At 42.6% G+C, this 12,667-nt stretch overlaps 1 protein-coding gene across 1 annotated transcript in view; it reads left to right on the forward strand.

Annotated features, from left to right (window-relative positions):
• The first annotated feature begins 115 nt into the window (after positions 1-115).
• The window catches only part of LOC109486438 (kinase D-interacting substrate of 220 kDa-like), a 50,462-nt gene continuing 37,910 nt past the window's right edge, over positions 116-12,667 (forward strand). The window contains exons 1-16 of the mRNA XM_019790269.1: positions 116-298; positions 598-762; positions 978-1,157; positions 1,719-1,872; positions 2,175-2,326; positions 2,619-2,911; positions 3,373-3,492; positions 3,792-3,896; positions 4,199-4,435; positions 4,929-5,169; positions 5,578-5,740; positions 6,183-6,361; positions 7,842-7,913; positions 8,803-8,991; positions 10,213-10,323; positions 10,992-11,212. Of these exons, the coding sequence (XP_019645828.1) occupies positions 630-762; positions 978-1,157; positions 1,719-1,872; positions 2,175-2,326; positions 2,619-2,911; positions 3,373-3,492; positions 3,792-3,896; positions 4,199-4,435; positions 4,929-5,169; positions 5,578-5,740; positions 6,183-6,361; positions 7,842-7,913; positions 8,803-8,991; positions 10,213-10,323; positions 10,992-11,212 (2,550 nt within the window). The 5' untranslated portion in view covers positions 116-298; positions 598-629. The remainder of the gene's footprint in view (positions 299-597; positions 763-977; positions 1,158-1,718; positions 1,873-2,174; positions 2,327-2,618; positions 2,912-3,372; positions 3,493-3,791; positions 3,897-4,198; positions 4,436-4,928; positions 5,170-5,577; positions 5,741-6,182; positions 6,362-7,841; positions 7,914-8,802; positions 8,992-10,212; positions 10,324-10,991; positions 11,213-12,667) is intronic.

Consider the following 12,667-nt stretch of genomic DNA (forward strand, 5'->3'; position numbering starts at 1 on the left):
ACATCGTCACACAATACACTTACATGTAAATACCTCCATTACCAATTAACTCAAGGAATGAAAGTTGTACAATATATTTCCAAGCCCGATTCATTCATTCATCCATGTTAACACACACAGAGAGGAGACACACCCTTGCATATTGCCATTCGGAACCGGCATCGAATCATCGCAGAACTCCTGCTGAGGAACCCTCGCGACGGCCGGCTGCTATATAAACCCAACCGCCAGGGGGAGACGCCGTACAACATCGACTGTGCGCAGCAGAAGAGCATTCTCACCCAGATATTTGGGGCCAGTAAGTGGAGTTTTCAGTTTTTTTTTAACTTTGTTTTGCCATTTTCGTGGGGTCCAGGAACATGCTTCCCTGGGAATATTCTAAAATCTTGACCCTCTGAAATACTATTTTCTGCACTTTCCCCCTTCCTGTACAGTGCCTTGGTGCATCTCATCCCATATCTTTACACACCGATTTTTGTCAGTCAAAGATGATGGCTTGGGCAAAACTTTTGTCCATCATGACTGGCAAAATTCCATCAAATAACAAAAAGACTACTGTCTAGAACACCATCTGACCTATTTCCTGTCTTTTCCCAGAATACCTCCATCCGAGTGAGAATGAGAACAGCATGCTGGGATACGACCTGTACAGCAGCTCCCTGGCGGACATTTTGAGCGAGCCGACCCTGACCCCACCCATCACTGTGGGGCTGTACGCACAGTGGGGCAGCGGCAAGTCCTTTCTTCTCAGGAAACTGCAAGGTGAGTGAGTGAGTTCTGGCAACCACAAGCATTTAAAAGAGACTTGCTTTGTGTGCTGCGACAAAAGTATTTAACAAGTGCTAAGGGCGCAATGTCATAATGAGCAGTTACTGGTATTGTTACTGAAGCAGTTACTGAAATTATCGGGTACACACAGACTTGATATGTACAGTTCTAAATCAGCTTATGTTGCATCTTGTTGTCTCTCTGCTCAGATGAAATGAAGGAGTTTGCCGAGCAGGAAAGCGAGCCGGTGTTTAAGGTGTCGTGGCAGCTCATCGTGGCGCACGCCGTCCTCAGCGCGGTCCTGGGGCTGGTGTTCGGCCTCACCGTCAGCTGGCTGGCAGGGCTGCTCGTCGGACTTATCACTTTTTTCATAGTTGTCATGTTTCTAGGTAAGTCCTCTCATCTACATAGACATGTATGTCTCATCGTCCTAGGCCTGTCCCAATCTGGAATAAGTTAGATTGTGACTTTCATTGTACTGATGTGTAAGCAGCTCATTGTCTGATATCATAACATTTAATAATTTAAAACATAAATTAGTCAAGGCTTCCAACAACACACCACAGTTACTGTATTAATCTCCCATTTACATGTACATGTACCCACTTTTTGTGAGTCAGTGTAGTTCCTTGCTTCAATGTGAGATATTCTTCCATTGAATATTAATGCTTCACTATGTTATGACCTGCTTTGTACATATATGCATCTATGCATCAACATTGTGATAAAGTCAAATAAACAAATAAACTTTGTGTAAACTATCGCTGAATGTCTGTCCCCACCATGTGTAGTGCATGTGGGATTGGGATTTTAGGGATTTGACTTGCACTAGGCATGGCAAACACACTGGAGTCTTGTAGAACTTGTAGGATTGTTGTAAGCTGTTGTGTAGGGTAGGACTCATTGCTTTGGCTACTAAATTGTATAAACTGACTTTCTGTCCCCATCAGGTATAGTATATGTGGGTTCTCAGGGATTTGACTGGGACTGGGCGTGGCAGGCGGGAGACTTTGTGTACCGACAGCTGTCCTACTCCCAGCTGCTGCTGCAGGTGTGCTTCTGTAACCCACCTGTCATCAGGACTCAACAGGCACTGCCCATCAGGTGAGTTTGGATGGTTCTTGTTCAAGCCAACTACTGTCACCATGGTAACTGGTGTCACCATGGTAACTGGTGCTGTAGCACATACCCAGTAGATTACATTATGTAGCAAGTGGCAGGACAGAGTTGAACTTATGTCACCGTTTGTATGAATGTGTTTGAGCAAGAATGAACACTAAAACAGAGCAGTAGTTTGTTAGACTGGACCATAGACGAAGTTAAGCATTATACATTTACTTTACAAATTTAATGTTACCTAAAATTTCTAGTGGTTGACTGTACTGTATTTTTGTTTCTGCCCGCAGGTTCCTGTTTACGGACTACGCGAGGCTGACCCATGTGGGAGGAGAGACGTCCCTGGCCGGGATGATCGGCACGCTGTGTGAGGCTGCTGAGCAGGAATTCGGCTTCCTCGTCACCAGACTGTTCCGCGTCTTCAAACCAGAACACAGTCAAGGTCAGCAACCTCAGAATCTGGAATTGTGTATTGTGTATTGTGTACTGTCAACTGTCAAAAAACACCACTTGGGACTGATGAAATCTGGTCAATGTGGACAGATGGTCACTTTAGACAGGATTCATAATGCTTGTGTCAATGGGAAGAGATATACATGTAAGCTTAGATATGCTTGTTCGGTCATACAACCGCTTTTCGACAAAGTCAAGAAAGGTGAGGGGGGTCACGGATTGATCACGACAAACAAAAAAATTGTTACATAATAAATAGTAAGTCCATCTTCTTTTTTCAGGTGAGAAAGGAGCAGGCCGGTTCAAACTGGTATGCTGCTGTCCCACCTTCCTCATCGTTATCCTGGAGGTGCTGGGCGTGCTGGTGAGCGTCATCCTCCTGGTCAACTTTCGCCTGGACAACGCCGCGGTCAACGGCTTCCAGATCGCGCTGCTGTCCGTGGTGGGTCTGACGCTGCTGCTGACCTGCCGCGTGTGGTTCGAGGTCCTCTGCTCGCTGGTCATGTCGCAGAAACACCGCGTGCTGAAGTCTGCCACCAACCTGGACAAACTCAGGATGGAGGGATTCATGCATGTAAGTACTGTGATTTGTTATTAAGACACAAATTGCACACTATTCTTCCTGGAGTCCACAAGGGTCATGATATACATAAGAGTGATGATTTAAATCGCTGTGTGGCTAATACAGACAGGGGTTTACCAGGCCCCCATCGTACACCATATTGTTTTTTGAAATGTGCGGTGAGTTCTTTAAAATGCATGGGGTGTGGCTCTCCCCAAACATGGGACCTCTATTCAACATCCTTTTCAAGAGATGTACCCAAACAAAGCTACATGTAGGTTCAAATTTTCACCTTAGTATTGGGAGGAAACTTGTGTTAAGTGCCTTTCCCAAGGGGAAACATTGGGGCATGTTGGTGGATTGGAACCCAAGACCTACATGTACATGTAAAGGTTGTGGGCCAAACTCCCGACCATTAGGCCACATGATCCCTCTTGCATTCAAACATTTGTTTCCTTTGGACTCCCGTGCAGGCCATGAAGGCAGAGGTAGACCTGTTGGCAGGGATGGTTCAGTGTTTCGATGCCTTCACCCAGCACCAGACCAGACTGGTGGTGGTGGTGGATGGGCTGGACTCATGTGAGCAGGACAAGGTAACAACGCCCAATCAATATTTCTGTTAACAAATCAACAGGCACTAGCTTTTTCCTTGCTGCCTTATCTGTGACAACCAAAGTTGGGTACAAAAGCACTAAAATAGCACCTCTGAGCTATTAGACCCAAATATTGAGTGCAAAAAATTACATGCGAAGAACCTGTAAATACTGTACATAGAGTCTCTTTTGTCTGCCACAACCAGTACAAGATAGAGTAGCTCAGTGAGCTAAACTGGTTTGAGATCACTTTCTGCACGATAAAGCATGCAACATGTCTTGTTTTGTTCCTTGTTCAGATCCTGCATGTCCTGGACACGGTGCACGTGCTATTCTCTGGAGCAGACCAGCCCTTCATCACAATCCTGGCTGTAGATCCACACATCATCATCAAGGCTGTGGAGGTCAGCTTCACTTCACTCATGTGGAAAACAATGACTCTGTCCCAATCAGCACATTCGGGATATTTACGTACTGTAGATCTAGAAGAATAATGGTACAGCACTGTATGACATATGCATCAGTGTGTTTCAGATGGGGAAATAATCTAGTGTATCTCGATAGTGAACTTTTTAGCAAGGTTTACCATCAATAATATATTGTACAAATGTACAGTAACTATAAATAGTAGTTGGTACATCCACCAGACATGCAAAGTCTGGATGGACATTTTCCGTCTTCAATTAAAACAGTTTTTCTACTCCAGGTAAACCTGCACTCTGTATTCCGTGACTCCAACATCAACGGCCACGACTACCTTAAGAACGTGGTGCATCTTCCCTTCTACCTTAAGAACCGTGAGGGAGACGTCCTTAAGAAACACGTGGTGAATGGATCTGTGGGCATGAGGTCCGGGGAGTGCTCCCCACTGGCAGAAGAGCCAGCTGTTACATCAGTCGTTGGCCCCACTGGAGAGACTACAGTGCTGACTAGACGGCCGCGGGTTAGTGTCATACTTCAACTTGCATGTATAGTACTAGTTATAATATATAATTTGGCTACTGTAGTAGTAATGTCACTGTATTCTGCAGTATTTGATTGTTCTGCTGTGAGGCGCTCCAACACAGGTGGGCAGTAATTTACTAATCTTTACACAGCATTCCAGGCAGCTCTGTCCAGTGGGTCCACTCTGATGTCCTTCTTGACACTCTATACATGGCTGACATTACTATTGTGTTTGGCTGTGAAGGTCACAAAATGGGGTCCCTACTTAATGTCTTTGAAAATCCTTTTTTTTTCTTTCAATTGAAAATTTTGGTCCAGTTGTGGATACTTTTGGGCTACAAAAAACATGTAGGTTATAAAATTTCCTACCTTCAGCAGTTAAGTGGGCGTAATGATAGATATTCTGAGTGGTTAGGTCTTGCATGGCCAGAACAGATGGATACTTTGTTTTGTACCAAGGTGTAGACTTCCCCTTCTGATCTACTTTGCAGCTGCCGTCACAGAATTCTCTGGTGGAGAGAAGGTCCAGTAAGGTCGACTTCAGCACGCTGGCACGGAGGTTGTCACGCCAACCCTCGCTCTCCTTCACGCCAAAGCGGCCGAACCTGCTCAGCCGACAGCTGACCAGACAGTCGACCTTTGACATGTCGCAGGCGCTGGTGACGGACACGTATTTCAGCGGGGTGACGCCACACACCATGAGGAGGCTGCTCAACATCGTAGCACTTACAGGTTTGTATGTTTGTTTGTTTATTTACATGTAGAATCTCCATTAGTGATACAAAATTATGGTATAATCTTCCTGGATCTTTGTTTACAACACAATACATAGCAATACAATAGCAAGTAATCTTTGCTACGCGTGGTATTAGTTACTAGAACAAGTTTAGAGGTGGGTGAGCTTGCTAGTTGGACTTGAACTTGTTTGTTTTCAGTGGTGATGGTTTTGGTTAATGTGTTTGGTTGGATGGACACAGTTTGAAGAACGATGTTGTAGGGCTTGCGATTACAAGTGTATGAGTAATGACACTGCAAAGGACCTTTACCTTAGCCTCTAAAAAAAATAAGCTCACAGTCATAATGTTTCCAGTATATGTGTATGACAGTAGGAATCTGAATGTATTAGCTTTTGTCCTTCAGGTCGTTTGTTGCGAGCGAGGAACGTGGCGTTTAAGTGGCACCAGCTGGCGAGCTGGGTGAACCTGACAGAACAGTGGCCGTACCGCACGTCCTGGCTCATCTACCAACAGGAGGAGACTGAGGACATGGGAGACAACACCACACTCAACATGTTATATGACAGGTGGGACTCAAAACCTGGTATTTTCCTAGAACTATCAAAGAGTGGAACTCACTGCCACCAAGTATAGTTGGGGAATTATCACTACATGTAGATGACAATTGCAGTTAGATGTGCAAAAATTAGGTGTAACAGTTCATTCGGTGCATATAGCTACCAAATTATTGGGTTTACATGTATCAGGTCATTCGGTGTAATATAGCCAGCTGCCATTGCGCCATGTGCCTGAAAAGCTGGTGTGTTACACTGAAGGGTGGTTATACCGGCTATACAGATACAGATACTTCCGTGCCATTTACCTGCATAGGCTATAGCTGGTGTGCTTTGCTGAAGGGCTTGTGTACAGATACAGAATACTGATACAAACTTACAGATTACTAGTTGTTGTCTTTCCCTTAATGTTGGCTACTTTACATGTATGTACAATTTGTACATGACTCCCCAGAATCTCGGGTAAGATCCCCACGTCCCGGGAGATGGAACCCCTGCTGGAGATAGACGGAGATGTCAGGAACTTTGAGCTGTTCCTGATGAACCACTCCCCCCTCCTGACAGTCAGCGACCTGAGGACCTTCCTACCCTCCACCATCAACCTGGACCCTAACATCAAGACTGTCATAGCAGGTGAGACCTCAGATTATGGTAGTGACTGGCTTGAACAAATCAGAAACTGCATTGCATTGGCATTTACATTACAGTATTACATTTACAATATCTAACTTATACAATAAAAACTATGTAAAATATGGATCCCGACATCAAGACTGTTATAGCAGGTGAGAGGGCAGATTGTCAGGTCTAGTAGTGATTTGGTTTATTTATGTATTTTGAACTTTAAAAAAATTGCTAAACAAGTAAATATAATTGAGATATAACTGCTAATATCTAGCAATTCCATGAGACTAAAATCCACTGTTAAAGATTTACAAATAACAATGAGAGGACATTTATGTTTAGTCTTCATAGTCTTTAGTCTTCATAGTCTTTAGTCTTAGCCTAATAAAATACAATAAAGAATAGTCTTTTATCATCAATTGTTGACCCCTAGCCACATTAACAGAAAGGATACCCTGTGCCATGTGTACCATGAGTTCTGCCCTGTGCTGGTGTCAAAATGGTCAGAATATTCCAGGTACTTAATTAATAATAAGGACATGGGGAGATCAGATCTGACTTCTTACCTTACCTAACTGTCTCTTAAAAGTAGACTCTTCCTTTCAGTGGTGTCAGATCTGCGGTGTTCTGACAGTAGCGTAGCTCCTTGTTATACTAAGGTCACACTGATTTAACATGGATGAGATCCTCTGGAGATCCCCAAAACTAAAAAAAAAAAACAGTGAAAAGAAATGCTGCCAACCCATAGAAATACAAAGTTGATACCGGTAAGGTAACGCAACTTGAAACACAGAACTGTTACACAATGGATAATTCAATCATTTTTAAGTAGGTAATATACGGTATTACATGCTCTGGTACAGAACCTGAAAAGATCACACTAAAGCAGCAACCCAAGCTATCACATCTTAGCAGCCTTTTGTGGCACTTACCGTAACAGTTATGAGTTGGCACTGGACTGAGTTCCAGAATTTTGTGGAGCTCGTAATGCTACCAGGTAATATTAAAAAAAAAATGGATGGAAATTGATGAGTTTGCAGATGGCATCCATAAAATTAAGTCAGTGTGGCCTAACCATGGTGATAGGCAGCACAACTGTTCAGTACATGGAGGTGTGTGTGTAAGAGTACTGTGTCTGTAGTGAAGGATGGCTTGTGTTGTATGGCGTTAATATGGTGCTAACTGTTCAGAGTCTTTGTAGCTGAAGGATAGATTCTTCACTGATTCACTGAATTAAGGTGTTACTCCACACAGCCACAGTGTACGGTAGATAGATGCACATGTACATGTAGTATTTCCTAATGCGTACCCTCTTCTTTTGTTGACAGCAGTTGTCTTCTTATTGTTGAGCTTGCCTCAATGGTGCAGGACATTCGCCAGCAAAAATCTGCAAGAATTCACTACACAATACACTAATGATTCAATTTTCTCTATTGTCAAAAAATAATATTGTTTTGACAAAAAATTGACTTTAATTACTGATTTTCAGGAGAGCATCTCAGGTTCAGCCAGTCTCCTGTTCGGCTGCAGTCACCTGTGCATCTTGGATCAGCCTCACCAGGTAACACAAACAGTGCCACTCAATGACTTCCTTCTTCTGCCTTTCAACCTAGGTTCATCTAATGATGAAATACTTCTCCTGATTTCCTACTGTTGACTCTGCTGGCTGGGTACTTACAATGTACCCTGTACAGACTTCGCTGAAATCTGCTGAGAGTCTTACCTTTTTCTTCACAGCATTGCTGAAACCTTTTTCCTGGTGTCTATATGACAGGAGATATCCTGATCTGGTGGTCTGTTTCTCTGGTGATCTTATCAAGGATCTCATTCTTTCTCTTTTTCCACACAGGTTGAGTTACTGGCCTTATTCTGCAATCCCTGGGACTTTTCCAGTATCTTAAGTTGTCTTTCTTATGATTTCTTACCTTATCTTCTTCAACCTCAACAGTACTTACTTTTACATCTCTTCAAGACTTCAATCTCTTAAGTTCCACTATATTCAGCAGGGTCTTCTTTAAGTCTCTGCCTCCTTCAAGTTTACTTTCTCTGCAGAAGTAGCAGCAATCCACCGTAAGAACATGTGTGTGGCAATATACAATATTGTGAAGATCTACTTATGATTTATAATTTACGTGTATTACTGACGGTGTTTAAAACCTTCAAAAAGCCACATTTCTACTAAAATCACAAACCCTGTTACCATTACAAACAGGGGACTATTCCTTAGCCATTGCCTCAAAAAAGAAGTTGTGTTGCTTGTTGTTGTTAATCATCCTCATCTGAGCTTATAATGCTTGTGCAATGCATAGAGAAGTACAATGTATGTAACTAGAAACATCAGATAGAATTAGAGACTACTAGACACCTTGCTGCCTACATGCTGTGTGTTACCTTCGAGCACTAGTTTGCAAGATAAATCAATCTGAAGTGGTCTCCCGCCTTGTTCCCAGAGCACTACGGCCCTTGTCCTTTGCACTACCCCCACACCCATGCTGAAACACACGTGCACCGCCGCCACACCCCCTCCCCCATAGGGAGAACCCTGTCCCCCTGCTTACGCCAGCCAGACGTAGGTTATCGTAGGGAGCCTGTCTCTCCTTACTCTCGCCAGACGTCTGGTACCGTGGCTTCACCGTCAGGTATAGCGTGATGTGTGCAGGGTGGAATTTTCTCGTGCTTGACCTAATTTACTTTGTACAATTACAGTGGACAAAAACCTGTCGGTATGAAAACTGCATACGCACACAAGTCTACGAAAACTGTATGTCAAACTTTTCCTGCATTATTGTGAATCAGCTTACTTTGATGTCAAGTACGCACGTTCAGATCGTACATTACCTCAAAAGCTAAAATACATCAAAGCAGGCCAAATTACTCGTGGGAAGAATTTGATGTACATGTATGCAGTTTTATATGCTCGAATGCATACATAGTTTTTGTATTGTCAGGATTTTGCCCGCATGTAGGTTTTCCTTTTCTGCTGTGGTGATGGGGTTGAATTAAACATTCGAATGAATACATCATATAATACTTCATCTTTATCTCACAATAGAATGCTTCATATTCCTCAATCAACATCATAATAATTATTATAATGTCTTTCATGACTAATATAATCTTTCTCTGACAAGGATTGCAGTGATTTTTTTCTCCCTTTGAAATACAAAGAGTACTTATCGGTTTTAAATCCCTTAATGCCTGACATTGTAGTTGTAGTGACCTTACCACAGTCTTCTAAGTGTGTGTGTTTGTGTGTGTGTGTGTGTGTGTTGGTTTGATTTTCTTCCATGTATCTCTTTTGTAATCCCTCTACTGTTCTGCCACTTTCTTCCCTTGCCTGTCTTACAGTGTACAGGTGCATACCTCAATCTACTTTATATGTACTCTCCAAGCAGAGGTTGGTGGGGACGATTGTGACCTTTCATCTTAAGCCAGGTTTTCTGTCACAACTCCCCACCACCCAGAAAACGGCATAAGATCACAATCTTTCCTACCAACCTCTGCTTCAAGTATTAATGAATATATATAATTGTTTCATCACTATCCATTCTGTGACTGTCTTTCTCCTAAGAATTACATGACTAACCTCTTCCTTGTACCCTGTCTGTGTTACAAACATGTACATCGTCATGTAGCTTCTTCCTTCCATGCTCAAACTTAAAAACTTTTAACCGTCTATCACCATTGATCTGTTGTCTTTGTTCCCCACTTCTGTTTTTATTCCCCGTCCCTCCTGTCTGTGTTACATACATGTACATGTAAGACATACATGTAGGAGTGTACATGTATGTGTGAGGCACATGTGTGTAAGACACGCAGTGACTGACAGCCTCTGAGCTGAGCGTTGGTCTCCCACGCAGATCTGTACGAGACACAGCTGGAGGCCATGTTGGAGGGGCAGCGCAGCGGATCATCGCACACGCTGGTCAGCGTCGGCAGTACAGCTGCAGCTGCAGGGGCAGCAATGCAAGGTATGCAATAGCTACTAAATGTATCAGAAAATCCAACCAGAGACATGTGGGATATAGATTCAGTCACGTTTGGGACACAAAATGGCAAGGAGTATTCAAAATCACATTCAGGATCACATCAGTTGGCGTGACCATTCATGACGTCACACTTAAATAAAGTTCACTTAGCCTTGATGAAGATGATGAAAGATTGCAGTAAAATGCTAGTTAATGGATGTGGAACTTAGAGAACTTTGTTTAGAAAAAAACGTGTGTGTAACTGTTGATGACAAGAAAACAGTTACAGGGAACAGTGTCTACAATGCAGTCACAAACGTACAGGAGTGTTATATGACTAGATTGTCATTTAACACAATTACTTCTTAAGAATGTGGTTTCCAAGTATGACACAAGTATATGACTACATGTAAATGTATGACTGAGTCTGTATACCCCATCATCATGGCATCTACATTGTATAGCAGCGACACCTTTGCTGTGTAATGTGAACCAGTCAGAATTTCCATGAGGAAGGTAACAGATGGTAACCAAAAAGTTGGCTGAATAAAACACTTGGTTCAAGTTGGTTATGTATAAAGAGTCTCTTTATTCAGTAACATACCAACCTGATGAAACTATTCACGCTTAAGATTTCTGTAACATGAGGAAAATGATGAATCTCTTCTCAGCTGCTCCAATAGAAGTGGTGAACCCCCTGGCCGGCAGCAGGACGTCCCTGCACAGTAAACCCCCCTCCGCCCGCGGATCCAGGGTCTCCCTGCTCACCCAGCACGAACACAAGTCCCCCCCTCCACCGCCGCAGCAGCAGCAAGCCTCTGCCACAACCACCCCGCTAACCCGACCGTCTGCGCTGGCTCTCCGGTCATCACTGCACACCATGCAGGTCAAGGTACTGTACTTCACTTTGTCGTTGCAAAATTTCACCATCTGATGAAAATGGAAATGTTAACAGAACTTAATCTTTGTGGTGGTGGTGGAAAGTAATGATAAGTTCAGAGTATAGATTAAGTGTTTTCAGTGTAACTTGAACAAGAACCTAAAATATGCTTATCCAACTTCAATGAAGATTGTCAATATCTTTGAAGAAAAAGGTCACTAAGTCTTACTGCTGTGCTCAAGTGTTCTGCAAGGGGGCACTGTAGTGGCAAAGGGACACTTTTGAAGAAGATGAAGATTGATGTTTCCTACATTGTACATATGCTAGCCAATATTGGCTCCTTAGTTTTTAGTGCCTTTAAAGATAATAAATGGGGGTGACTGGTCTGCAAAGTCTTCTCATCTGGCTACCATCAGTTTTTAGAGTGCTACATTTGTACACATGTACATTATGATGTCCTTACAATACTATGCTCACTATTCTATGCATGGCTACCTGCTGGTCAGGTTTCTATTTGAATGTGGTGCATCATTTTTACCTCTAACAGCTAAGCGACAGTAAAACTTGACTACCAGGATGGCACTAAAATTGTGGTTTTTGCAGGAGTATTTATAGCTTACATGTATATTGTTACATGTACGCCACAGAAGGAAATCAACATTTTCACCTTCGGAAAAGATTCTAAATCAGTGTTTATTTTATTTGTGTGTTTGTTTGTTTGATTGTTTGTTCGGTTGGTTGGTTGGTTGGTTGCTTCTTTGCTTAAGAGTATTACAATATTTTCAGTCTGAAGACAGACTATTATTTTTTACCTACTTTGCTAATGGTCAGTATACGTATAACACATAACACAAAACATTAATGCCAAATGTAGCATGCCAACATGTGGGTTTATGTTTGTCCTTGGATGGGCTAATGATGAAGGATCTATTACATGCACGACTGAACCGCACCAGAAATAACAGGCTCATACCTGCTGGGACTGGCATTCTGGACTTCCAGGCATGTCAAATGTATCAGAAGGACTACATTAATTTTGTATTTGTCAACCCTCTTTGCATACTAAAAACATCTTCTATGAAGGCAAAGACTCTGTTGTGTGTATCTTTGGCCATAGTTGGCTGTTGTTTGGGAGTAGTAGGGCATTGTTGGGAGTCAAATTTGCCAAAGATTTGACTCGAATGTAACTCAATTTTTTTTCAATTCCTATAGAAGGTAGGCGTGGCCTGAAATTGGTCAGACTGCTTCTGAAGATCAGCTTAAACGTTGGTTGTTTGGTGGTTGGGGGAAGATTCTGAATGTATAACGGGCTTAAGGCAAGGCATATGGTATGTATACTAGAAAAACAAACCTACACTTCTTAAAATAAAGTTAAAAAGCTAACCAACTGAAGGTAGATTGAGCTTCAAGACAATGACAAGCGAAAACATATGCTTTGAGACTTACAAAAAGCTATTTGCTTATTAT

Source organism: Branchiostoma belcheri, unplaced genomic scaffold, assembly GCF_001625305.1.
Source record: "Branchiostoma belcheri isolate BF01 breed outbred unplaced genomic scaffold, Haploidv18h27 scaffold80, whole genome shotgun sequence".
Classification (NCBI taxonomy): Eukaryota; Metazoa; Chordata; class Leptocardii; order Amphioxiformes; family Branchiostomatidae; genus Branchiostoma; species Branchiostoma belcheri.